General features: G+C 36.1%; 1 protein-coding gene across 5 annotated transcripts in view; it reads right to left on the reverse strand.

The window, feature by feature from the left end:
* Positions 1-27,595, reverse strand: part of DMXL1 (Dmx like 1) — a 128,548-nt gene that overhangs the window by 68,413 nt on the left and 32,540 nt on the right. For all 5 annotated transcript variants that reach the window (XM_045794874.2, XM_045794877.2, XM_045794876.2 and 2 more), the window contains exons 8-22: positions 23,869-24,058; positions 21,683-21,851; positions 18,269-18,481; positions 17,185-17,438; positions 16,389-17,073; positions 16,177-16,298; positions 13,660-13,749; positions 13,477-13,579; positions 10,989-11,108; positions 10,293-10,514; positions 6,531-8,216; positions 5,365-5,472; positions 3,107-3,276; positions 2,257-2,354; positions 1,099-1,264 (exon numbers count right to left, since the gene is read on the reverse strand). In XM_045794874.2, the coding sequence (XP_045650830.2) occupies positions 1,099-1,264; positions 2,257-2,354; positions 3,107-3,276; positions 5,365-5,472; positions 6,531-8,216; positions 10,293-10,514; positions 10,989-11,108; positions 13,477-13,579; positions 13,660-13,749; positions 16,177-16,298; positions 16,389-17,073; positions 17,185-17,438; positions 18,269-18,481; positions 21,683-21,851; positions 23,869-24,058 (4,396 nt within the window). The remainder of the gene's footprint in view (positions 1-1,098; positions 1,265-2,256; positions 2,355-3,106; positions 3,277-5,364; positions 5,473-6,530; positions 8,217-10,292; positions 10,515-10,988; positions 11,109-13,476; positions 13,580-13,659; positions 13,750-16,176; positions 16,299-16,388; positions 17,074-17,184; positions 17,439-18,268; positions 18,482-21,682; positions 21,852-23,868; positions 24,059-27,595) is intronic.

Below are 27,595 nucleotides of genomic sequence, written 5' to 3' on the forward strand. Positions count from 1 at the left end.
ATTAGCCTATAAATATTAAATAACTCTCAAGAGATCCAATTCAAATGACATTTTGTTTCATTTTTTTTTCTTGTCTTTTTCTTTTTTTGAGAGAGAGAGAGAGAGAGAGAGAGACAGCAGGGAGAGGGGCAGAGCAAGAGGGAGAGAAAATCCTAAGCAGGCTCCACAGCACAGAGCCTGACTCGGCTTTCAATCTCACGACCCTGAGATCATGACCCAAGCTGAAATCAAGAGTCGGATGCTTTGTTTTGTTTTTTGAGATTTTGAGAGAGAGAGAGAGATAGAGAGAGAGAGCAGGAGCAAGGAGAAAGGCCAGAGGGAGAGGGAGAAGCAGACTCCCTGCTAAGCAGGGAGCCTAACGTGACGATGCAGGACTCAATCCCAGGACCCTGGGATCATGACCTGAGCTGAAGGCAGACACTTAACCTACTGAGCCACCCAAGTGTCCTGACATTTTTTTCTTGAACTTCTACTCTTCCCCATCTGTTGTGAATCACTTGTATGAAACTGAGCAAATTGGCAATCTGAGGCATGCCTGGGCGGCTCAGTCAGTGAAGCAGCTGTCTTCAGCTCAAGTCATGATACCGGGATATTGGGATTGAGCCCTGTGTTGGGCTTCCTGCTCAGCAGGCAGTCTGATTCTCCTTCCCCCTCTCCCCCTCCCCTCCACTCCTGCTCTCTCTTTTGTGCTAATACTTTTTTTTTTAAAAGAGAGCAATTTGGGATAGACAGGTTATACATTAAATGTTTTAATTTTTTAAGGTTTACTGAAAAATAATCAGTTAAAAATATGCTACGGTTAATCAACTAAGACAGAGTCAAATATAGATTCACATATGTTTAAACTGATAGGACAAACTTTTCATTAACGTGTTCATAAATATTCTTAAAAGTTAGATCAACTATCTCCAGTACAATGTGGTTAATCTTCATTCTGTATGAGTATCATTCAAGCTAAATGGCAAAATTTTAAAAGTCACTGTTAAATAGTACTAAGTATTTAGCCACTATACTTATATTGAAATTAAAAAAAAAATTGAGCCCACAGAAAAAGCTTAAAAGGATGACAATGGTTTTTTTAAAAAGTTTCATCATTACCTCAATTGCATCTCTGAGGCAACCAGCTAAAAGAAAAAAGGCTGCAGAATGCTCAAATCTTTGTTTGCCTAACAAAGAAAAAGCATTCTTTAAAGCTGCTCTACGCCATCGCTCATCCTCAAAATTGTGTCCAAAAAACTGTGTCATCTTGGGGTCTTTTTGGGATCTAGAAAGAAAAAAAATGTATGAAAAATTTGAAACACAGTGTTTCCACAATCAGAACGAATTTGAACCAAAGTTAGCCATTTAAATATTAGGACTCAAAAGGAACACTTGCCAGTGTATAAAGTACTATATACACATCTGCTCCTTTTCTGAGCAAAAGATTACTTACCAGTAAACATCTACTTCTTCATATGAATCTCAGAGATAAAACTGCTTTGGCAGTACTGCAAGAAATTATGCCTAAATCCATGCAAAATATATAACTTATATAAACTTGTGTGGTACTTCACCATTTAAACTTCATCAATCACCTTCACCCCCACTGCCCACCTGATCATGAATGGTAATCAAAACCTAAGGAATTTGTCCTTATTCAAAACAATCCTAAAAGATCTAGTCTTTTAGAAAACTGACTGGTGCCCATGATTTTCCCCCAAAGGTTGCTATTCATATGGAATCACCTGGAACGGAATGCAAAATAAATGGTGAACTATTTTTGTGATCGTGTTTATCAAGTCTTGCTGAGAACTAGTGAGAGAAAAATTCCAAGCGACCCTAGCTCAAGAGTGGGGTCAGGTCAGAGACCACTGGAGGGTAGTTTGGTGGGATGGCCCAGCCCACGAGCTCGTAATAAGGCAGAGGGTGGATGCCTGCCTCTTCAAGACTCCACCAATTCATCTTTCCCACTCCAGATGCAAGTTTTTGGTTTAGTTCTTTGCTTTATAGAAGCATCATGGGAAGTTCTTAAAATAAACAAACAAAAAATGTTCTTCTGGACTGATACACCTGAAAACAAACTAAAGTGACCTCATCAAGATTCTTTTGCTCTGGAAAATACCTGAGCTTCTTTCTTATGAATCTCTCCTTAAATGCAAAAATAACTAAGAATCTACAAGAATCACACTTAACAAGAAAAATAAATCTTTACTTTTACTTCATACATTTACTCCTCATGGAGAGTTTTCCATTTTAAAGCACAGTTTTCTCACCTACCTATATAATCCCCAAATCACAGCTTTCTTTCTCATTGCAAGGTAAAAAATGGCAGCATCTAAAGGATCATTCTTTCTATAAAAGGCTGCTTTGGCTACCTGTAATTAGAAAATATTGGTCAAAGTATCACAGAAACAACTTTTAAATAAACAAAATAATTTCTCTCACATTCAAGAGGGGCACACAGTATTTAAATGTTCAATAAATTTAGAAAGTAAGTACACTAATGCATGGATGTATACACACACAGATGAACACATATTATACACATACACAGACATACATGTATTTTTTTATAATTTCAAAAGTAATTAATGGTGGCCTCCAAAGACACAGAGAGGTGGGAACACAGGACAATGCTTTTCATTACAAGCTCTTCGGTACTATTTTTCCAAAGATGTGTACACATTATTTTGTAAAAATCAGACATATGCTACCAAATAAATGTGTCAACTAGCAATTTAAGAATTAGAATATAAACATTAAAAACCTGCATTAATGTGATATATTGAAATATAATGGCTATTTAAATGCATTTTACTGCTTCAATTAAAAAATGAGAAACAAGAAAGGAAATATGGAATGTCCTTTTAAGAAACATCCAGAATATATTAATTCATTTTTTTTAAAGATTTTATTTATTTATTTGGGGGAGGCAGAGAGAGAGCGCAAGCAGGGGGAGCAGCAGAGGGAGAGAGAGAAGCAGACTCCCCGCTGAGCAGGGAGCCCGACTCAGGACTCGATCCCAAGACCCTGGGATCATGACCTGAGCTGAAGGCAGATGCTTAACCGCCTGAGCCTCCCAGGCGTCCCCGAATTCATTTTTATATCAAAATAAAATACAGCTTACCTTCTCTATGCACTTGCGTAAGGTGCGTGTATTCCGGACCCACCACCCCACGCCCATTGCTCTCAGTTCGGACCAAGTGGGATCATCTTTCTGCATGGCTGGCAACATGTTCAGTAGCTCTTCTTCTGCTACTGAGTGAAATGCCCAGGCGAAATGACTAGTAGACAGGCCTGAAGAAACGTAAAAAATAATGTTTATAAGAAATATAAATGTTTATATAATGATTATCAGAAATGTGTATTCCATATTTGCCATAAAAATGTCTAAACTTTTTATGAGACTCACAGAGTTACAATTAAGTAATTAAGGTTGGAGGGAATATGTTTTCTTTTTTCTTCTTTCTCCTAACAACTCTCACTTCATTGTTTTCTATAGTAAGCATATATTTTCTATAATTAAAACACATATTTTAAAAGATAAAAAATGCAAATGCCACTATGCTGATTATTTTTGTTCTTTAGCTACTACCCATGACCTTTCTTAGAAAATGAGAAACACGTAAAGCTTTATTCTATGCTGAAATGATTGTTCTTCATTGCTGACTCTCACTGTCCTTCGGCCAACATTTGTTTTTGTGGATTTAAATCCATGGAATTAAAAGAACATCAAGTAGATGGGACAGCACACTGAACAGAACTTAAGACTGTAGACTCTGGAATCAGAAAGTATACAATAAGCCCAGCCCAAACCCTAACTACAAAGCTGTGGGCAAGCTACTTAGTCTCCCGATTCCTCCATTTCCTCATTTATAAAACGTGAATGAATAATCACGGCACTACCACCTCATTACGGTGTTGTGAGGACTAAAATACTATAGTTAAAGCATTTAGGATAGTACCGTATCTGGCACATAATAACTAGTACGTTAGATACTTTTCTATTTAAACAGCATCATCTACACCAGCAATTCTCTCAACCAACTGGCAGGTACGTGTGGTATTTCTTGTTGAGCTTCTATTTTATCTCTTCACAGTACATTCTGTTTAGTCTTTCTGGGTGAAGTACATGCTTAATTATAAGATGTGGCTTTGACATTTATGGACTCAAAATTTAAAACTAATATCAAATGCCAAGGACTATGAAGTGTCCACTATACCCAAGTCTTTGGAAAGAAAGAAACAGCAATTTAAAAAAAAAATACACCTACACAGTGAATAGACTGCTATTCTAAACTATTTTTATATTCCTATTATCTCTCAACCAAGTTCAAAAATGTTTCATAAATAACACTTTGACTTAGAATTTTAAGCTTTACTTTTCCAAAGCTAAATAGAAAATGAGGGGAAGGAGGAAGCAGAAAGACAGAAAGAAAGGAAAAGAGAGAGCCAGAGACAGACACCACTGAGCAGAGGCAAACTTGTGGAGTACCAATAACACTGTTTAAACCTACAGATCCAATAATGTTGGAACGAAGCTCTACCTCTGAGCTTCCTGGGCACTTAGCCAAGAAATACCCTGTTTTAAGTTACCCTAAATTTCAGTACAGCATTTCTGTTACTTCGGAGTCCTAACTACATAAGAGTATCTGAAAGATTACTAAACTAATTTCTGAAATACACATTAACGTTAACAGTAGTTTTGGGGGTAAGTGAATTTTTACTTTAAAAGTTCTGTACTCTGTATGTAAGACAACTAGAAATTGAATATATATTATTTCTGTAACAAAAACGTTACTCAAATTTTGGGTAAAAAACTGAAGTTCAGGGGCGCATGGGTGGCACAGTGGTTAAGCGTCTGCCTTCAGCTCAGAGCGTGATCCCGGTGTTGTGGGATCGAGCCCCACATCAGGCTCCTCTGCTATGAGCCTGCTTCTTCCTCTCCCACTCCCCCTGCTTGTGTTCCCTCTCTCGCTGGCTGTCTCTATCTCTGTCAAATAAATAAATAAAATCTTAAAAAAAAAAAACAAAACTGAACTTCAATAAATGTCAAACAGGAGAAAGAAGATAACCTAAAGAAGTTAAAGAGAATAAAACAGTTTTAATTGGCCTTTAATGTATGATGCATTTGAAAATGTAACATGGAATATCCAATTGCCCAATATCCATTTCTTCATTAACTCTTTCCATCTACCAAAAAATTTCCAGTATTTAAAGCAAAGAAAATTAAGTGGAAATAAATATTTTTACAAGTAAATTAAGGAAACTTAGAATGTGTCAAAGTTGTCACTGTTATCATATCTGGGCAAAAACAAAGAAATGTACTCCAGCTTCCCTCTACTTTTACTCCCATTCCTTTGAGTAGATTACTACTAAAATCACCTTGGTGAAGGAGCTGAGCTCGGTAAGCTGGAAGGGAAGTTGTAAGGAACGTATGAAGTCGAACAGCCAAAAGAAATTTTAACCCACATTCATCAAGAGTTTCTCCACCTATAAAAAACAAAACAAAAAGTATTTACTTATTTGTATTTATAAGAAAACCATTTCAATAGCAAAATCCAAGTAAATGTTAATAATTCTGGTAAGTAGCATATGTCACAGCACCAAATACTGGGACGAAACATTCTGAAACCAACAAAAGCTATCAAGTCTAAATACTATCTAGCATTTCTTTCTTCTATACAACCATACATTACAGACAAAAGTAGCATAGCTAAATATTCTGAAAAATATTGAAGAGAATTAATTGGCTCAGGATTAGTGATATTTTCTATCACCCGACCTCCTCAGATCTGATCTTACTTAAATCAAAATGTGACTAAATTTTAAAATAGTTTAACCATTGTGGAGTACGTTATTTTCTGTGTTGATTCAAGTCCTAGACCCATCCCCAATGATCTGCTGCTAATATGGAAAAGAATAGTTGTGTATGTTCCTTTCAAGCAGAGTTCAACGGGTGCATCCTACTGTCCTATGCACAAAGCTGGACTTGTTAATTTCAGATCTTATTGAGATGTGATGGAAATTCTACATTCAAATTTATTTTAAATAACTCACAAGATTAAGAAGAAAAAATTGCTCTCTGCGTGAGGAAAAGGCCTAATTTTAACATATTTATTTTTGTCATTCTAGGTAGGAATTATTGCTAATTTTAAGAAAACCTCAATATTTTAAAAACCAAATTAATAGTGACTATAACATGAGAAAAAGTAAAGTAGAAAGCACTTTTATTTTCATATATCTAAAGTGATTAGTTAATAAGAATGTTAACTTTTGCCAAACTCCGAAGGATTCAGTTGGATCTTTAATATTATTAAGCAATTAGGTAAAAATGGCTGGCACAATGAATCTTTGCATATTTTCTCAAAATACTATGATATATGCGATAAACAGCATATATTAAAGTTAAAACTATTGAGAAGGGAACAATAATGATTTAAAAAACCTTCCTGGGTGTAATTTTTATAAAAATTACTTAAGATTATTTTCTATGTAAATAAGCAAACATAATAGTTTCTCCTCCAATCCTGTACCCAGTTTAGTTTTACCTTGGCTTCTGTCTCTGCTCTCCCCGATATCAGTGCTGGTGGTTGCAATTGTATCTGCTAAGGCCATCAGAGACATCTGCTCCATCCGGCTGAGTCCTGGTAAACTGGAATGAAGTAAGTGGCCAGAAAGAACCTGAGCGTGCTCAGGACCAAAGTAAGTTGGACTGTACTGTGAAAGGTCAATGACCCTGGGCTTGGTATTTTCCTCCTCTGTCTCTAACACTTGATCATCAGTCATTAAAGTTGGGATCTGAAAAAGCTCATCATAACTTTCTTTTGACAACTGGTTTGAGTTATTCAAGGTACTCTGATTACTAGACTTCTCTAAAGATGAGTAGCAGCTATCATCATCTGCTGCAAGTAAGGCGTATAAAGGAAGTGGAGGGACAGAATCTATTTCTGTGTAATCCGTATTTTCACTTTTGTTGAAAGCCTGGGGGTCTCTGGTAGTGCTTCCACTAGCACTGATAGTGAGAGACCTGAGGCGGCGCTCGTGATTGGATTCAGCTTCATTCAGAGCCACAACCTCCCCAGCAATGCACTTGACAAGGTGCGACAAGATGGCCTTTGCTCTCCGAACTTTGCCAAGGTCCATGAGTTCCAAAAGCTGCAAGGGATGGTACTGAGGTAAAGTTGGGGAAAGAACATGAGCTGCTTCAAAAAGACCTGAATCTTCCGTATCCACCGAAGGATCGAAGGCAGTTTTCTTTCCACAGATTTTCTGTGCAAGACTGGTCATGGACCGAGTCAGAGTTTTCTTTGGAGGATGTAATCCAGAACTCGATGAATTGCTCTGTTTTATTAAACTTATTATAGATGGAGTGCTCCCATTGTATGAATCTGTTGTAACAGGTTCCTGCTTAGAAGATGGCTGCCACTGGGAATATACATGCATTTCACAATCCATTCCTACCACCAGGATGCCATCCCGGACCCATGATAAAGAAACAGGAAAAGGTGGAGAGCCTTCCACAGAAGAAACCAAGTCCATACTTCTTAAGAGGACGAATTTAGAAAGAGGCACAGCTTTAGTGCTCTCCCAGAGAGGAAAGGCTAGGCTCTCCTTACCAGCCTGTTCTTGTACCTTGCCAGCCAGGGGTCCATACATAAAAAGTTTTGATCCAATTCCTACAGTAAGGATATGAGAACCATCTTCTCTAGACATCCAATCTAAGTGAACTAAATGCTTTGTGTTTGAGGTGATACTCTCTTTACTGGATAAAAACACCTCTTGTTTATTATAAGCCACTAAATTGCTATCGATACTAATACCAGAATCTAACACTGTATTCAATTCATCTAAATGAATCGTCTGTTCAAGGACCCAACATGAACCTCCTGTAGACTCACATTCAAAAATACTGACATGCATCAGAAAGTCCTGAGAAGACCTACTATTAGATGCAGGCTGCTTATACGCTACTGCTAACCGATTTGTATGTGCGCAGCTAACTTCTACAGGCCTACCAGGGACGGTTATACTACTATTGCTATGAAGTCCATCTTCGATAAGTAATGGCCATTCTTCCCAAATGTATACAAGATCCATTTTTCCATTCTTTGTTGTGTCAGATTCTCCATCTGTTACTCTGCATCTCCAGAATCTTACTTTCTCATCCGAACATGAAGTTGCCAATAAATAAGGAGCACTGCACACAGGATATATGGAAGAAGAACTCAGATGTCCTAAAATAAAAATAATCTATTAACAAAATGTCATATTTGGTTAAATATTTTTTTCGTGTACCAAAGGTTTTAGTCTTTGTATAGACTACTGGTAACAAGACAGCCTACATTTAAGAGTCAACAAGATCAGTAAAAAGCTTTTAATGACATCAAAAAGGTACACAAAAACGGAAATATTACCAAATCCTAGAGCTGAAAGAGAACTCTGAGGTAACTTCAATTCCTGAATTTTGTAGGTAAGGACCCTTGAACAAATGTGTGTAGTATCTTACACTAAATCAAACAACTAGAATAAGACAGAATTAGAAAATCTGAATTCTAGTCCTGCCTCTCAGGCCAGCATTCTTTTCACCCAATTCTTAACAATTGCATTTTAAAGATACCAATACATTTTTAAAACTGTGTCAACATTTATTGACTCCTCCCCTTCAGTGTTTTTACCATTTTGTGAGCAGCCCATGCTTACCTATGTACTACATGGGCCCTCCATAACTGAGGGGTATTTGATACTACTGATGTCACTTAGATTCCTAAGCGGGATAAAACATTTGCTGTCCTTAATGTAATTATATACTCTTAATTTCCTAAACCATGGGCAAGCTTTCTTTTTCTTTAAGATAGTAGAGACTATTTTAGGCTTTACTAGCCACAGAGTTTCTGCTGCAACTATTCCACCCTGCCAATCGAGAGCAAAAGCAGGTACACCCAAAAGTAAACCAGAGGTGTGGCTAGATTCAATCAAATGTATTTACAAAACAGGTAGGTGGCCCACAGTTTGCCAACCCCTGTTCTAAATTACTAAATATAAACTACTAATTATAATATAAAAATGTTATACAGGACATTCATCATATTTTCAAAGCATTTCAACATAATTTTAATAATTTTTTTTAAAAAGTCCTCAAGGAGTATAGCAGTGCTGCAGAAGGGCACAATTAGCACTGCCCAATGGTATCTCTGAGCTGAACAGAGAATAGCTTACCCTCCTAAGAGACCCGATTAAAAACAAAATTCTTAACACTAGCATTTACTGTATGCTGTTTTTGCCAAACAAAACGAATTTCTTCTTTCTCCCTAGAACTCCTCTTCTTCTGCCAAATATTTCTCTTACATTTGCCGTATGTTCTACCTGGAGTTCAGCAGTGAAGATCATACTGTTTTGGCTAAGGGAATAGCTCTGAAAATTGTGTCAATGCAAACACCATTTTTTTTCAAACTTTAACTTTCTTTGCACTGATGCCTCTTTTAGTAAAATATACAAAAACGCAGAATTAAGAGTTATCAGAACACTGTTAATACCCCAATTCCTGCTAGAAATTAGAAAAGATTAAGTACCTGATAACACAGCACTGAAAAGCATTAAGTCATCAGTCCAAAAAATGACAGAGAAGTAGAAAAGACCAAAAATGCACACTCTGACTACAAAAAACAAAGAACTGGGATAAAAGAGGGATTTTGTGTTGGTTTTCTTGATACCCTAGAATTGTGGTTCATGATCTATGTCATCTATTGTGTGCAATTAGAGTCACCTGGGACCCTTGTTAAAACAGCCTGGTACGTGCACCCGAGTTTGTGATTCAGTAAATCCTGGGTATAGTCCAAGAATTTTTATTTCTAACAAGGTGCCAGATAATGCTGATGCTGCCAGTCTGAGGACCACATTTTGAGAACCACTGCACTAGGATAAGGATGATAAATATATACCAGGACCCACAAACTCAGAACCCTTCAGAGTACACAGCTTCAGGCAGTCACTACCAATATTACCAAAGGTGGCAAATAAGGCACAACCTTGTTATTATCTCTGCCCGGGAAACACAGTTTTTCTTCATAAAGGCATCATGAAAATGTTTCAGAAATCAGTACTTAAGACTACAACTAGCTGACAAATGTCAGAATAATCTGAAAACATAATGAGAATTTATTTAAGTTTTCAGCGTAGGGTACTTAAAATAGTATTTCCATTTCTGCTTCCATGTGGATTTACAAACAGAAGTTGTGCCTCTTTTTAAATACCTTACTAAATATTCATGGATTATCAAGTCTGATTAGTCTCTTTCCACAAACTTTACAAACCTGCTGATGGTTTAACACTTATTATTTCAACTCCTTCTGGCAAATTCAACTCTTGGCTATAAACCATTTCTGAAGTCAGAGTCAACTTGCTGGTACTCTGGAGATTTGCTCTGCAAGCCTGATACTTCTGTGAAAAAGGAGATACGATCCTCTCCGGAGAAGAAGAATAATGTTCTTCTGGCTGCCAAAGTGCTTCAGATATTTTTGTATCTACTTTTTCATCTATAAAACATAAGAAAAGAACCAAAAACCGTGGGGGAAGGACCCTGTATTTTTTTTTTTTAAAGATTTTATTTATTCGACAGAGATAGAGACAGCCAGCGAGAGAGGGAACACAAGCAGGGGGAGTGGGAGAGGAAGAAGCAGGCTCATAGTGGAGGAGCCTGATGTGGGGCTCGATCCCATAACGCCGGGATCACGCCCTGAGCCGAAGGCAGATGCTTAACCGCTGTGCCACCCAGGCGCCCCAGGACCCTGTAAGTATTAAAACTGCTGTATTTTATAATCCCAAAGCCTTCGAAAAGATAAGAAAGAAAATCAGAGAATCCATTTGCTTTTTTAATTAACTGAATAAACTACAATTATTTTCACTCAAAATGAATAGGTTTAAGAAATACGCACTGAACTAGCTAACCATATATAATTTGTTAATTTAAGACAAAAGTTCAAAAGATTTGAAAAAAAAAAAAGACTCACCCAATGAGACAGGAATGGACTTTAAATGTAAATTCCACATGTGTAACAATGAACGGTTGTCTTGGGTACACTCTATTACAATTAGGTAGAATTTCTCAGAAAATCCATTAGGTGAGTTTCCTGTTGGTATTAATATTTATCACTATTAACATGGATAAATGAGATAATTTATTAAATATGCCAAGTTAAAATAAATGAATTTTTTAAAAATTACAAAACTCTTACCTAAAGTTCTATATACAAAGTAGCATTATAGAATTCAATCAACTTTTTGATCACATGAATTTGTATTAAATTAAAATTTTAACAATTATATGTATGCTATGCTTTTCATTTCTGAATTGACAGGCTTAAAAAAATCACATATCACAGTAATCACTATCACATGATGTTCACATAGGTTAAACTATAAGGACATTTCTGAACAGGTGGGAACCATGTGACAGATACTTTAAATCAACATATCATGATTAAAACTGTATTGCCAAACATATTTCAAAGTAAATAACTTCCATAATGGAATGACCTATTAATGAAGTTTATCTAAGAACCAAAATAAAAGTATTCATCATTCACATTATTTAAGAAAACTTTTCTTAGTCAAAACTGCATGATTTAAGCAGCATATAAGCTGTTCAAAATAAAAAAACTGCATCTAAAATATAAAATCCGTGATTCATTATTGCCTGGAAAAAAAATTAACTTGGTTTAATGATGGACTTTAATTCAAGTTTTCTCAATTACAAACTAGTTTTTACTATGTAAAAACTTATGTAAAGAAAAATTATAAAAACCTATATAAATCATAGAATATATAAAAATCAGAAAAATAACCACAAACATCTTAAGTTATATTGTGTTAAGAGACTAAATGAAAAGGTAACTTTGGGAATGTGTTCTGGGTGAGTGAGGCATTTAAATTACACGAATTAAGAAGAAGGAGGGGATAAGGGATTACGACTAAAGAAAAAACATCAGAGATCAATCTATTTCTGATAATTTTACTAACAAGAAAGAATGTCCTAAAAATTAAAGGATCTGTGAAATGTTTCTTCTCTTCTTGACATTAGAACAAAGTAAGATGAATGCGTCATACCTTGGGTGTTTTCTGGAAAACCCTGATAATGAAGATGATAGTTTTTAAGTAAAAGTAAGAATTCCCAAAATATTTTAAGAAAAAAATAGGAGAAATATTCAGTTTTAAAGAGAAAAAAATAAATTAAAAATTGAAGAGTCCTAGAAAAGGAAATGTCAGAATAGATTTAAGATCACAATAAAACTCCACCTTAAGCATAAGAGAGTAATTTCTTTAAAAAAAACCTTAAAGAGATTTGAATCATTAACAATATTAATGTTATCAATATTTCAATATAAAAAAGGAAAAATAAAGAACATTTTGTTGATATAAATAGCCCTTTATCCTGTACCTGACATCTTTATTTCCCATTTTCAGTATCTTTCCACCATTATATTAAGAGCTTACCAAAGCACTATGTTTTGCACAGTTCACCAATTCTCAGGGAAAATGACTAAGTGAAAACAGTGGTAAAAAATTAGACATTCCATGTAACAGTGCAAAACTCATAGTAAAAGAAAAATGGAAAAACATGGAATTAAGAAACAGTGTGTAAGTAAGAAAAATAGTCTGGAACAAATACAGAATGAAAATAGTATTATGTGGGGCTTAATAACGGACTTTTAAAAGCACCAGGCACAAACTGTATGGTTCATTTATAAGGAAAGTAAGTCATTTCTGAGGTTGGTTTGGCTCTGTAATTAAAACTGATGACCAAGAGATTTGAGCTTCATTTTGTTCTGTTTTCCTCTGTGCAAAATAACAGTTAATTTGAAGTGGAGGAGTTTAATATAATTTTTTTAAATGTTTAACTCTAAAAGTATTAATTAAAACACTTCATCATTAAATTATAACTTGAAGTTTTCAGCTTCTGCTTTAAATTGTAGATTTCTAAAAGGTCAGGCATCCATATTATCCAAATTGTTAGGGCAGGACTATATCCATGCAAAGAGTACTCATATACTACTAATAAAAAAATCTCTATTATGCTTTTTAAAAAATATAATTGACAAACCCCTTTAATTTTTTCATGTTTATTTCCTGGTTTAAGAATTAAAAAAATACTGGGCGCCTGGGTGGCTCAGTCAGTTGAGCATCTGCTTCGACTCAGGTCATGATCCCAGGGTCCTGGGATCAAGCTCTGCCTTGGGCTCCCTGCTCAGTGGGGAGTCTGCTCCCTCCACTCCTCCCCCTGCTCATGCTCTCTCTCTCTCCAATAAATAAATTAAAATGTTAAAAAAAAAAGAGAAAAGAATAAAAAACTGCTGGTATTTATATGGTAAATAAGATCACAAACCTACACAGCAAAATTTAAAGTGCATATAGATATGAAACATACATCAACTTATCTTTATTTACTGTTTAACATACTCTACACAGTATTCCTCATTACATAAAAAAATGATTCTTTACCTGCATCAGATAATATTCTGTCTTTTCCCAGACTTTTCTTCTCAAGGTTATTCAAAATGAAATCTTCTTGAAAAACATGAAGCAGCTGGGTTTTTCTGCCTTGCTGAATGTAAATAAACACCAACATAAGTTGACATATATGTTATTTACCTAATGCTGAGTGGCCAAAAAAATAATACTTACAAGTTTGGTAATGGGATCTAACGCGATAATGCATCCTGGCCTGGCTGTTGACTGTTGACTTACGATGTTAAACACTTCACCAACGTATTTCTGTTTTTTAAAAAAAATGGATATCTCCCTTATTAAACAATTAAATTAAAAAATCATTAATAAATAATATGAAATTTCAGTTATAGTAGATAAATAATAAGTAAGTTCAAGTGGGGCTAAATAAATTCACAAGTCACTTTCATTATAAACATTCCAGGACTTAACCTTACTATTCATTACAGGGGAATGAACAGGAGTTACGGGTCAGTAAATGCAGAGAAGAACAAAAGCAATGTGTGGTGATTGTTAGAGGGAAGAATATTTTACCTCTATAAATGTGAAAGACTGACTTCAATGTCACAGAAATGTTCTAAGAATCAATGCTTTTTAGGCATTAATTTTGAGGTGAGACAGATGGAGCTGAAGAAACAAGTTGCTATACTACTTACGTATGCTGATTTCTCAAGCTATGCACGTCCTGACTGCTCTAGTCAAGGCCACATTGTTAAATTTGATCTTCGTCACACTTAATCTATGAGCAGCATTTGATTCTAGTGATCACTCCCTTCCTGAAATAACTGTCCTCACTTGGTTTCCACTATATACCACATTCACCCCGCTTTTAACAATGGGATGCCCCAGGGTTCAATCCTATCACTTCTACTTTCTTTCCGTGATCTCATCCATCTTCACACCTTTAAATTCATTTTCCGACAACTACTTATTTTATAGCTTCAGGTCAAACCTCCCTTTAAATTACAGACTAGCATACTAGATCTCTTGGGTGTCAGTCATCTCAAAATCAACATGTTCAACACTAGGCTCTCAAATCCACCTATTTTTCAAAATCAGCCTCTTAGACATTCCTCTCAACTCAACTCAAAGTCATTCTATTCTTCCCTGTGCTCACACACAAACATGAGGCAGCATCCTCTTTTTCTCACACAAGCTCCACATCCAGTTCAATCCTGCCTATTCAATGTTCAAACCACATTCAGATTTGACCAATTTTATCATCTTTACCACTACCACTTGCTACGATTCTATACCCCTTTGAGTCGCTCCTGGACTACTGTATGTATACTGTACAGATTCCTGCACTGGCCTCTCTGATGCTACTTCTGCTTCCCATGTCTGATCTATACAGCAGCCAGGAAGATCTTTTCAAAACCTAAGTGAGATCATATCAATCTGTCATTATCTTCAATGGTTCCTATGTTATTCACAGTAAAAGCCAAAGTTACCACAATGGTCCAGAAGGGCTTATAAGATCAGGCTAGGCTAATTTTCTACCTTTATCCCTGCCTATGCTCTACCTCACTTACTCCGCCCCAGCCACGATGTCCTCCTTGCTGCTCCTTTACATACCAAACATGCCCTGACCTCAGGATTTCTGCCCTGGCTGTTTCTCTTCCTAAAATACTCTTTCTCTAAATATCCACATCCATGTCCTTCATTTCCTGCAGGTCCTTACTCAAATGGTACCTTTTCTGTGAGGCTTTTTCTGACCAGCACCTTACCCGGCATTCCCTTCTGCAACACAGTTTCTCTATGTAGTATTTATTGATATATTTTTACCTTTTTTTTTTCTATACCCCTTTCACTAGAATGTAATCTCAGATTTTTGTCTGTTCTCTTCACATCTAAATTCCCAGCACTTAAATAAGACCTGAAAAATAGAAGGCCCTCAATAAATATACATGTTTCTACTATAACACTGTTATATGTATTTGGAAAAACCTTGCATTCTGAAAAACCACACATTAAAAATAATTCAGGGGAAAGATAGGATTGGAGCAGACCACTGACGCCTATGCAGCTGTATAACCAGAACATTAACAAAAACATTAACTGGTCACTGAGGAGATGGCTTGAATCTCCTAAACAAGAAGCTCAGTATGGCTGAAGGTTACCTCAGGGGATACTGAAAAATACCAGAACTCAGAGTGGAAATACTAGCTTGCTGGAGGAGCTAAGACAATGCAGATGGTGGGTTGCTTTTAGCTGTGCACAGGAAGAAGTGCCACCTGTCACAAGACAAAGGCTTTGCGATGGTGTTGAAGGACTCCTAACTGTACTGCAACCAAGCTGAAAGCTTTTTCCTTTCTTGGTTAAGATCAAAATTCTACTGCTGTAACTCCAGCTCCCACTGCCTTGAAAAAAACTGCAGAGGAACCAACATAACTTCCACATGTATATTGCCAGTAGTCCTCATTTATCTCTGAGCAAAAAAGCATTAGAGAAACACATATTGTATGACACTAGACTCTTATTTTTGGAATGAATGAAAGAAATGGTTTCTTTTTAAAGAAGCTGAGAATCGCTGTAATGGTACATTGCAAGTGTGAAGAAAAATAAACTAACTACAAAATATACATCTATTTATTACAAAATTATATGTCACAATTCTAGAACATGCCTAAAAAGTATACATGAAGTATCTGAAACTTCATACTATACACTTAATTTTAAAGGCCATTTACTTACAGAAATGTCAGGATTAGAAAGCTCATACAGAAGTTTCTTGGCATCAATAACAGCTTCATATAATCTCAGATATTGTCCATCACTTGCTACGAAGCATGCACTAGGAGAGTTGCAGTATGCACCTAGAAAGTATTTACAAACATTTAAAATTTAACCCTTAAACGATAATATCAGAAAAGCTAAATTTCTTAAATAAAATTCAGAAAGCTTACCTAGACAGTAACTGGGTATAAGAGTGGGCAGCCAGGCCACATTGGAAAATGCAGAAACATGTAGAGAATTAATCCGGGCAAGTTCAGAAACACCTCCAGAAAAAGACAATGGCCCAACCGGATCAACTCTCCAAAGAATAAGCTCACTATAAACTGCATTGGGATCCTGAAATGTCACGTCAACGCTGCTTTTATTCTGTTGTGCCATAGAACATTCTTCAGTATTTACAGGATCGCAAGGTTGCTTTTGGTTATCAACATCTGGTGTCCTTAGTGCATTATGGTGTGACGTTGTCAGCAATAATGGTAATACTGAGTGGCAAGCCAAATCATTAAGATGAAAGCGATGACCACAATATCTGGATTTGTGAGAAATACTGAGAACTGTAGAAAAAGCAGACTCTTCAGCAAAACTGACCAGCCACTGATTCAGAGAGCCATCAGCATGCTTTGAAATCATCATAACATTGGGAGTAAAAATACTTAATTTTAAACTATTAGTTGATTTACTGTGGCCAGCAGAGATAAGCATTGATGTAGACCGTGTGAGGCTGGCAGGTTTTTGTTTCCCTTGCTGAATAGCCAAGTCAACATTCTTGGTGCAGGCATACATCACTATGCTTTTACAGAGAGAGTTCGCATCACCTGTGGGAAAAGCTACAGGAATTCTGGAAACAAAGGACACCTAGAATTAAGAAAGTAAGTATTAGAACATATGAAATAACACAAGGAAATAATACAAAACAGTACCCACATTTAATGAGAAGCAGCTCTCCAGAGATCATAATAATAGTACCTGGACTTGACGAAACATCCCAGGCTGGTATTCGTCCAGCCAATCCACATGCCAAACTAGCAAAGAGCCATCCATGGGATGAATACTGAATAGCATGTCTGCATTTTTACTCCATTCAGACAGAAGTACTTCAATCTGATGATCAATGGCAGCTGATGGTAATGGTACAAAACTTGAATTTGGTACCATTTTATCACTGCCCAATTCCTTTTTTTCATGATTTATTTTCAGATCATCCACACCATCATCCATTTCTATAAGCAAAAGAATTAATGAACCAAGTAAATACAATTAAGCTATTAAGAAAGATCTTTGTAAATGCATTCAAGATGAAAAACATAAAAGCTTTCATATAAACAAGAAATTGGCTCCTCTTTAAAAATAAATTTGCTCCAGGGATATAAGGCCACTAGAGTTAACTCAGCAGTCAGAGGGCCTAGAGGACTGAGTCAGTGGATTAATGGTAGAGGACTGATACTGGACTGGAAAATAGGTAAACTGGTTGTACCACAATTCAGAAGTAAAACATACTACACTTCCCTGGACCTTAGTTTTTCTCAATGAAGGAGGAAGAACTGAGTCTACAGTTCTGGGGTGAATTATTCAAATATACTATTGGAGTGTAATTTGTACTTTCTTCATAATATTGGATTTTTTAAAACCTGAGTCTGCTACACTAGAGATGCTCTAGGTATATGCACTTATAACTGATACAATGCCTTAAAGAAACTATTGTGAAGAAATACATTTACAGTGTCCAATTTCCAGATTTCCTTCTATACACAGGTAATTTCTAACAAGTTCCCAGGTAATGTCAATGCTACCAGGCCACAGACAGTCCTTTAAGTAGCTAGGCCCTAGCGACTGACAGAAGCATAAGCATAGAGAGCCTGTATTATTCTCTAAGAGAAAGACACTGGGAACAGGAATACCAATACCGGATTATTAACTGACTAGTCCAAAGTTGTATTAAGACACTGCAATTTTGAGTTTCTGAAGCTAGTAGCTAGTGTTACCCCAATATAAAAATCTTAGCTATTGTCAACAAAACTTAACATTTTTTTTATCCTTCTTAAAGCTTTACCTTCATCAGATTTTACATCTGCCTGATTAGAGTCTTCCACACTGGCCTCAGAAGATGGTTGTTCAAAACTTTTTCTAAGTTGCTGTAAAAAGACTTCCATGGACAAAGTAAAATGCAACTCTTTGTTGTTCAGCCAGTGTACCACAAAAGGCCCACTCTTCTCATTATTTTCACTTAGACTTAGAGATGTGATAGAAGGAAGAAGTGGAATGTCTATAAAGAACAACAAAACACACACATGTAATTAATATTTCTATCATTCCAGCGTACAAAACATTTCATGTCTCCTATTTTTACTACTGCTAATCTGTAAACCTCTGTACTAGATTTTAAATAAGACTCCCAATATAATGTTTGCCATGATTATTATCAATGATCACAGCTTTAAAAATGGTAAATTTAACATAACTATTAAAAAGGAAAACAATTACATATTCTAGGTCATAGAACATAATTTATTTATATATACATAGATATTTTCTTCAGTTCAAAAATATTCTCATTAAGAAATAAATCTATAATTTGTAGACATGTTAAGGGGAAAGTATCTTTAAAAATTTCTCCAAGACAAAAATGCCTTCAATACGTCAAAGGAATAAGTGACTTATCTCAATTTTAACAACTTATTAACTTAAGTTTTTAAATGACCTACCTAACGCTAAGCTAGATAATGCCAATTTATTAGCATCAAGATTCAAGTTGGAAAGTAGAAACTGAGATCCCCATCTTATACTCAAGGAAGGCATTCAAGACAAAACCAGGTAAAAAAATTCTTTCTTCGTATTATTTTTCATCTAATTGTTAAATTAAGTATATTGAAGTACAAATTCAGAGTAAATTGTGACAAATGATAATCCCTAATTAATAGAGAGGTGAAGAAAAGTTTGTCTACCATACTAAATCACATCTAAACTAAATCATGCTGGAATCTGCTGAACAGTAAAGGCTAAAATGGATTCAGGGAAGGTAAACTATTTTCCACAGAACAAATTTGTTGATTTTTTTTAAAAGAAAAGAAAAATAATTTGACTTAATTACCTGCTGGAACAATGTATCAATTATTAGACACCAATAAAAACAGTATTATAGAGAATGGATGATAAAGGAAAGGATAAAAGAAACTTTCTCCTATTCTTTCTGTTGGAGGAAAGTTCTAAGAGTTCATAGATATATCCAATTCAATCCAAGAGCTCTGTTTATAAATGCAGATTCATTACTATAATTACTTGATTAGTATTTATCTATCCCCTTCCTAATGATAGGCTTCAGGAGAGCAAGGATCACACCAGTTTCCAACACCACTATACCTTCAGTTCCTACCACTATCTCTAGTTGCTATTTGGCACAGGCTAAACACTTAGTAAAAGTCTTGAGGGACTGTACTGCCAATCCTATTATACCTAGGTGGATATACATTAGTGCCAGAGAATCAAAGAGGCCCTCAAGAATCTTATTCAGTATGATTTTCTGATTTTCAAGTTACAATCAACACAAGAGAAATCAGCAATGACTCTAGGAGACCACAGGCCTAGCTGTTAAATATGCGAAGCAGAGGCTAATGCAGGCTTTTAGCAGCAGTATTCTCAGTAAAAGGAACCTTACCATTTCTTCTATCTCCTGACCTCAAAGAATTTCATTAAAGCCATTTTTTATGAGAGATCATCAGGGTAAGGGCATAAGAACTAGAATTAAAAGAATATGCTCTTATGAGCTCTTCTCCTCTATTTCTATTGATGGGCAAAGAAGTGAAGCTCTATCTGAAAGTTTGGCCTTGAACAAGAAACACAGCATCCAGAAAGGTCATTCCAAAAGGTCTAACTCAGGGAAAAGAGACCTCCATAGTGTCTAATCTAGCTGCTAATAATATTATTCTGCTTTGATTTGTTCTACCTATATGGATTTTCCTTAAGGACCTATTATCTAAAGAAAGGTTTCAGAGTTTTCCTTATTGGAAAGTTGTCAAGGAGATGCTACACTGGAACTAAGGGTTTATTTTTCTGTAACCCCTCAGCCTTTTCCACTAAAGGTAAGAATCCAAGCTTTCTTTATTCTCAAAATGTTGTCCTTTATTCAGAAGAGACTTTCACAACAACTCCAGTAGTCTCAGAGCTGCCTCTGGGTATTACAAGCACTGACAGTGTATGTTTTTTGATAAGGGTAAGGGTATTTCCCAAGCCTATATAAAGTTTTACTAAAAATAGTTCAATATCGTCCCCCTTCATTTTCTTGGCTCATGGATTCTTTTAGAGTTGGGACTGTTGTTAACCAAATGAAAGCTAAGAAAATCAGCAAATACTCTTTATTCCTGGTGGAAGTATCTCTACCGTTAACTTACCAGAACGTTTCTCACTTTGATTCAGGTAACTAATGAACCACATTTAATGTTATGTTTCCTTGAAGAATGTAATATTACTTCAAATCTAGGGAGACAAACTGTAAGAGACGCTTAACCATAGGTAACAAACTGAGGGTTGCTGGAGGGGAAAGGATGGGAGGATGGGGCAACTGGGTGATGGACATCAAGGAGGGCACTGGGTGTTATGTAAGACTGATGAATCACTGAACTCCACCTCTGAAACTAATAATACACTATATATTAGTTAACTGAATTTAAATAATAAAAATAAATTAAATTAATGGAATATTAAAAAAATAGGTAATGCTTATTTTATGCATAAGAGTATCTCCATATATACAAAAACCCAATAGTGGTTAGCTATAGGGGAGAAGGACTAGGGTGGGGCAAAGGTGAAAAGAGGCTTTCACTTTCCACTTTCTGTACAGATGGTATTTATCATGTGCAAATACTGTTTTTAATCTTTTCCCCAGTAATATTCCAAGATTCCACTTTAAATGCCACAACTCTGATCATTTGTTTTATAAACTCACAGAAAACATTTACTGAAAGATGAGCACTTTAAATCTTCAAATTCACAGATAAATGCAGATATTCTAGATTTTTAAAAATCTGTCTAATAGTACATATTTGACTACGGGAGGTAAGTTTCTTAATTCTTCCAATTATAACTTCTACATATTTCTGCCCTATTTCTGGAAGATCGCCTAAGATCAAGCATTAGACACAATGGTTTTATTTTAACGACTCTACAATAGTTAAAAAATACTATTCTGTGGTGTTAACCTGTTAAGTGTTAGCTCAGATCTCAACTTTTAAATAAACTAATTAAGAATCTCAATGACTTATTAAGATCTTAATCATAAACCAAATCATAGCTTTAAAAAGCAAGTAAGCAAAGACCTATTTTTATGTAATTAATGAGCTGGCTATAATGAAAAGTTAGATAAGCAAGTCACCTTCAATTTATTACTTATTCAAAACCAGAAATAAAATATCTTTCTTATAAAATTAATTTGCTCAAGTCCAAGAACAGTTGTTGAACAGTGTTCTATTACCTGTGGCTGGGTTGATGCTGGCGGCAATGTGGAAGTGGCAAAGTGCGTTGGCATGCAGTGGAGCATTCCTGTGGACAAGATGAGGGTCCTGCTGGTGTGGCAGGTACCCCGTATGTGCTACAACAGCAAGTGATCTCCTATGACCTCTGCGAAAATGTCTCAGATTTACCTGTATGAGTAAAAACAAAGTAAAACCAGTGGCTACAATGTCATAAGCACATATATTTATCGGTTACAAAATGATTGTTAGACATTATTCTCGATTTCATTTTTCCATTTTAATTAACTAATTTTTAATTCCAGTATAATTAACATCATTATGTTAGTTTGAGGTGTACAATATGGTGATTCAACAATTCCATACATTACTCAGTGCTCATCATGGTAAGTGTACTCTTAATTCCCTTCACCTATTTCACCCATCCTCACACCCACTTCCCCCCAGGTAACTATCTCTTTGGTTTTTTATCTCTTTTTTCTTTGTTCCTTTCTTTTGTTTTTTAAATTCCACATGAGTGAAAGCATATGGTATTTGCCTGACTCTGACTGACTTATTTCATATATTTTCTATTTCAGATGAGTTTATATGTACAAACATCTTTCAGTGCTTTTGTGCAGCAAATTTAAAACCTGAAGAATAAGCTTAGCACTAAACTGCCTAACTTCTTTTAACAATCACAGAATATTTTGCAATTTTTATTTGGTTTATTTTCTGATAATTAATTGTTATAAAACAAAAATACACAACGTGTCTGTGGACAATGATGTCTCTATGCATACTGCTCCCTTTGCATCCAGTTTACTCCCTATGAGCATAAAGCATTGAACAACATCGCCATCATACATTAAGATGATATTTCAAGTATCATGGTTAATCCGCTAAGCTTCTTCACAGAGATCGTGACATCTGACCCATAAGGCAGAGTGCTGATATCTGTTTATTCTCATCTTTCATATGATAAAATAGTTTCTACAGGATGCAAGGTCATCTAAACACAGAATGAGAGTCTTCTTTCCTTGAATAATACTTTCCCTTGAATAATATTCTTTCCCTGAATAATACTTTCAGGTATTATTACACATAACCATTTTATCAGTTGTTAAGTCTCCAGGCAATATATATTTAATTATATTCTGAGCCCTGAGAATACTCTCCAAATTTGACAAATAGTTTTTCCGTAATTATACAAAGCATTCAAAGACAAATCACTTTTAGATCTGTTTTCCATATCAAGAAAATAAGAATTTGTATTACTAGTCTATGTTCAATTAATTTAAACATCAAAAATTTACTTTTACTTTCTATACTAATCATTAAAATAAACACTTCAAGGGGCACCTGGGTGGTTCAGGCAGTTGAGTGTCAGACTCGATTTCAGCTCGGGTCATTATCTCAGGGTCATGAGACTGAGGCCCTGGTTGGGCTCCAAGCTGGGCATGGAGACTACTTAGGATTCTCTCTCTCCCTTTCCCCCTGCACCCCGCCCCACTGTACTCTCTCGTTCTCTCCAAAAAACAAAACAAAACACAAAAAACCCCACAAAAACAAACAAAACAAAAAACTTCAAGTTCCAGGAGGTTCTAAAGATTAACAAATATAGAACAGAATCGGATAAACTATTCTAATCATTCCTGTAATTATGACAGGACAAAACACCCCAACCTCTAAACCAAGTAAAAATATAAATAATTCTTACAGTCAAATCTTTGCACTCTCAGATTTTCATTTGTTATTTTAGCTAAGTGTGATCTTCCTTTTGTTATCATCAGTTAACCTAAGATTAATTTCATAATTATAAGTAGTTTTATGCTCTTAAATACTTAAGCATATTTTTGGGGTGCCTGGGTGGCACAGCGGTTAAGCGTCTGCCTTCAGCTCAGAGCGTGATCCCGGTGTTGTGGGATCGAGCCCCACATCAGGCTCCTCCACTATGAGCCTGCTTCTTCCTCTCCCACTCCCCCTGCTTGTGTTCCCTCTCTCGCTGGCTGTGTCTATCTCTGTTAAATAAATAAATAAAATCTTTAAAAAAAATTTAAAAAAAAGTTTTCTGAGAATTGTTTTCCTTATATGTTTTTCATAACTAACCATATAACTTGCAATATTAATTAGGATGAATGTTACAAAAAAGGCAATGTACAAAAGGTTTTAAAACTTGTAGGAAATAACATCTAACAAAAATACTTACATCCAAAGCATTTTGAACTCGTTCTTTACTGGAAGCATTTCTTTTGAAGTTATTTGTTAAATTAATTGGTTCCACCCAATGGTTGCAGTCACCTCCATATAACAAACAATCATTTGGTAAAAATGTCTCTACCCAAAGACGACATACATTATCTTTGCAGCAAGTCAACAATACATTACATACAGAGGCCCTGAGGAATAAAAAGATTTTAGAGGAAAAAATATAAATTTCACACATTCTACAGTGTTTCTGTAATTAATTAAACACAACAAAGGTACTGGTGAAGAAAATGTCAATATACACTTATGCAATGTATTCAGTCAAAACCATTAAAATTGAGTGGGCATTTGATTTCATCACAGCAAATACCTGCTAACCCATTTCTTTTCTGCCTAGAATTTGGTAGTTCCTGTTTTAAGAAAAGATTCTTCTTACAGCCAAAGAACAAAGACTGAGACAATGCCATAATCTTTCAGTCACTAAGCAAGGGAAAAAACCTACATCTTCTTTTAAAATGTTGTGATTTATTCAGTGGATGGTTACCATTCAGATTCCTTCATAATACTTCATTTTTACTTTCTGTAAAGCTACAAGCACACCGGTCAGTAACAAGCTACACTAACTATTTAGTACACTTATTCTCTCCTTGCTCAACATTTGCAAAAAGCAATGACTACATGAATAGAAAAATCACAATAAAATAATTACTAGTCACCTCCTTCCTTATTCTTGACTTCTACTGAATTCATTGTCTTTCCAGTCACAAAATAAAAGCAAGATCAATTACATACATATTAATAAACCCCATCAGCATCGGGAGTTCAAAGGTTGAACCCCCATCAACAAAGACTACCTTTATTGGGTAACTCATCAAAAAAAAAAAAGGAAAGAAAGAAAAAGAAGCCACAATGTCCTGTAGTAGACACATATTCAAACTAATCAGACTGAAAAACAACAATCAGTACAAGACTTCTATCAATTAACTCAGTAAGTTAAAGAAAAATAAAGCGGAAATCAAAATATTTTGTAGTAGTCTCTTTGTTAAACCTATCTGCTTGATTTAAAAAAAGAACTCTAACAAAGGGGAAGAAAAAGGAGGCCATCATGTTTTATGTGAGTTGCTCTCCCCTTCAGCTTCCGTCCTCTGTTCTCTCACCTCTCCCTTCCCCACTCCTTCCTCTGCCTACCCTCCTGCCTTTCCCCCATTTCCATCTACTCTCTGAGCCTCCCCTCTCCGTACTCTCCCCCAGGGCTCTGCTTCTCAGCCTCTCCAGGCCACTCTCCCTTTGCACCTCTCCCCACGTGCTAGGGCCCCTCCTTCTTTCCTTTCTAAATTCTGTTTCTCCTTCCTTTCCCCACCCTCATGTCTTTCCCTCCTTCTTCACTTTTTCTCTGTCCCCTTCTGACCTCCTACCTCCTTCCTTCTCTCCGTGTTTATCTAGCACATTCACATACACAGAGGCAGTGACAAGGAGATTAAAAGTAGGCAATCAGAAACAGAAGAAAATACATCAAAAGGCAATATGGAAAGCTGAAGGCTTGCAGTGCCCATCTGTAACTGGCAGAATGTGCAGACTTATGAAAGAAGAGCAGAAGGTAGTAGACTGAAGTAATAAATAGAGAGCAATCAGAAGAGGCATAAGAGCTTAGACAAAAGGAACAAAACAAGCAAGAAAGATGCACAACTCTGAAGCCTGGAGAGGGTTTTGACCTGGGAGTGTGGGTAGCCCCAGGTGATCCTCCTCAGGATACTAGGCCTTATAGACAATCAGTACGAAGAGGTGCCAGGTAATCTAAGGAGAGCAGGTAAGAAATACCCTGCTCTGTCTGAGGCATTTCTCCGTCAATACCTCCTGTCCTTACATCTTAACAGGGTACCTTATTTTCTCTTCAATGGCACATCATATTTAGGTATGACCGCTCCCTCAAAATAAAACGTATGAAAGACAACCACATGATGGTAAGTGTCTGCAACACCTGTCCTTTCTTGATGTAACAACAGGCTAAGATGGTTTTGAAACTAGCTGTCTAGAACCAAATTTTCGGATGTTTTGGGGAGGGTATAACAAACCTCCCAACTTACCCTACATTCATCAGCGTTTAGTTAGTGAAGAAGTATATACTCATTACAAACACTACCCCATCCTTCTCTCTCGAGCCAGTAGTACCCTTGCATAAAGTATTACCATTTGGCTAAGTACCTTAATTTTATGTGAAAAACAATGCACGTGTATAGCCCAGTGAAAATGCCTTATCAGAAAGAGCAATGGTTCTTGATTTTAATGGGATCTCTGTCATTTTCATGAGAAAGGGTCAGCCTTCCCACCATATACCTGTAGGCAGCTGGTAAAGCAAAAATGAAATGTACAAGAGCTCAGGGAGATTAGCTGGTTCTTAAATGCCATGGACCAAAAGTAAAATTCTTGAGACCTCCAAGAGATACCCTAACAAACAGAAAATTCTAGTTCCATAACACAGTTCTTTATGCTGCAGAATATAGTTGGTAGGGATAAAATGAACACAGGCAGGAACAGAAATTGATATGTCTCGCTGGTGTTATCAGGCATTTGTCATGGCCCAGGGTAAGGCATCTGCCTCTGCCTCCACTGTGATCACTTGTACCATTACTGAGTGAACTAGGTCAGGAACAGATGTGACTGTCCTCTCTCAAAGATACAATACTTCACAAATCCCTTTTTTAGTTCCCTTGTGGTCTAACCACGTGCAAATGAAAACACTTGTCTGTATCAGAAGAAATCAGTCTCTAAAATGATGTAATCTTCATGGTTTGTGATGACAGTTACTTTTATTGGGGCCATACAACTTTTAAAACGAGAATTAACATATGCCAGAGCTCATTATATTCTAAACAGATTTTTATATACATTGGCAATGATCTCAGGAGTACTGGAGCAATAGTTCTCAAAGGGAAGCCAGCTTTTGCTAACCATAGATTCTCCACACTACTCTCCCTTAGCCTGAAGACTCCCGCACATGCTCCTAACAAGAGAACCATTACTGTTGCTACAGTGTCCTACTCCTACGCTTTATTGCACTAGTCAGCTGACGTAGGAAGAATTGTAGCTACTGTACTAGAAAAAGCTCAAAAAAATCAGGTAACAATGATGGAAACCTGTCATTCTACATTTGTCTAAAACCATACAGTGCACAAAACCAAGAGCAAACCATAATCTAAACTATGGACTTTTACATGATAATGTGTTGATGCAGGCTCATCAGTTATAACTATCCCACTCTGGGGGAGGCTATCTATGCATGTGTGAGTACAAGGGATATATGCGAAATCTCTCTACCTTGCCCTCAATTTTAAACTACTCTTTAAAAATCAGTCTTAATATACATTTTTAAATAAAAAAATCTGGATATACTCTGCTGGCTCAGAAGACCAAAACTTAAGTCAACAAATGACCCAGGTGTCCTACTAAAGATCAGGGATAAAAGATTAAGGGAAAAACTGTACTGCTCCATGATGTGGCCAAATTGAAAATGGCCATGAAACAAAAAGCAATTTCTACCTACACTTAAGAAACAGGTCTCTGTATCTTACTAAGTATAGGCAAAAATTCAATGGGATATCAGGTCTTGCAAGGTCACAGGAAAGAAAGGAAGTATTGAGAGGTGCGCTCACGCATGCATGTATAGGCCAAACTAATACCTAGTTCAGGGCACAGTAATCTATTACTGCACACTCTTTTCCACAAAGATG

Source organism: Ursus americanus, chromosome 5 (genome assembly GCF_024610735.1).
Source record: "Ursus americanus isolate L20-20 chromosome 5, mUrsAme1.1.p, whole genome shotgun sequence".
In the NCBI taxonomy this organism is placed as follows: domain Eukaryota; kingdom Metazoa; phylum Chordata; class Mammalia; order Carnivora; family Ursidae; genus Ursus; species Ursus americanus.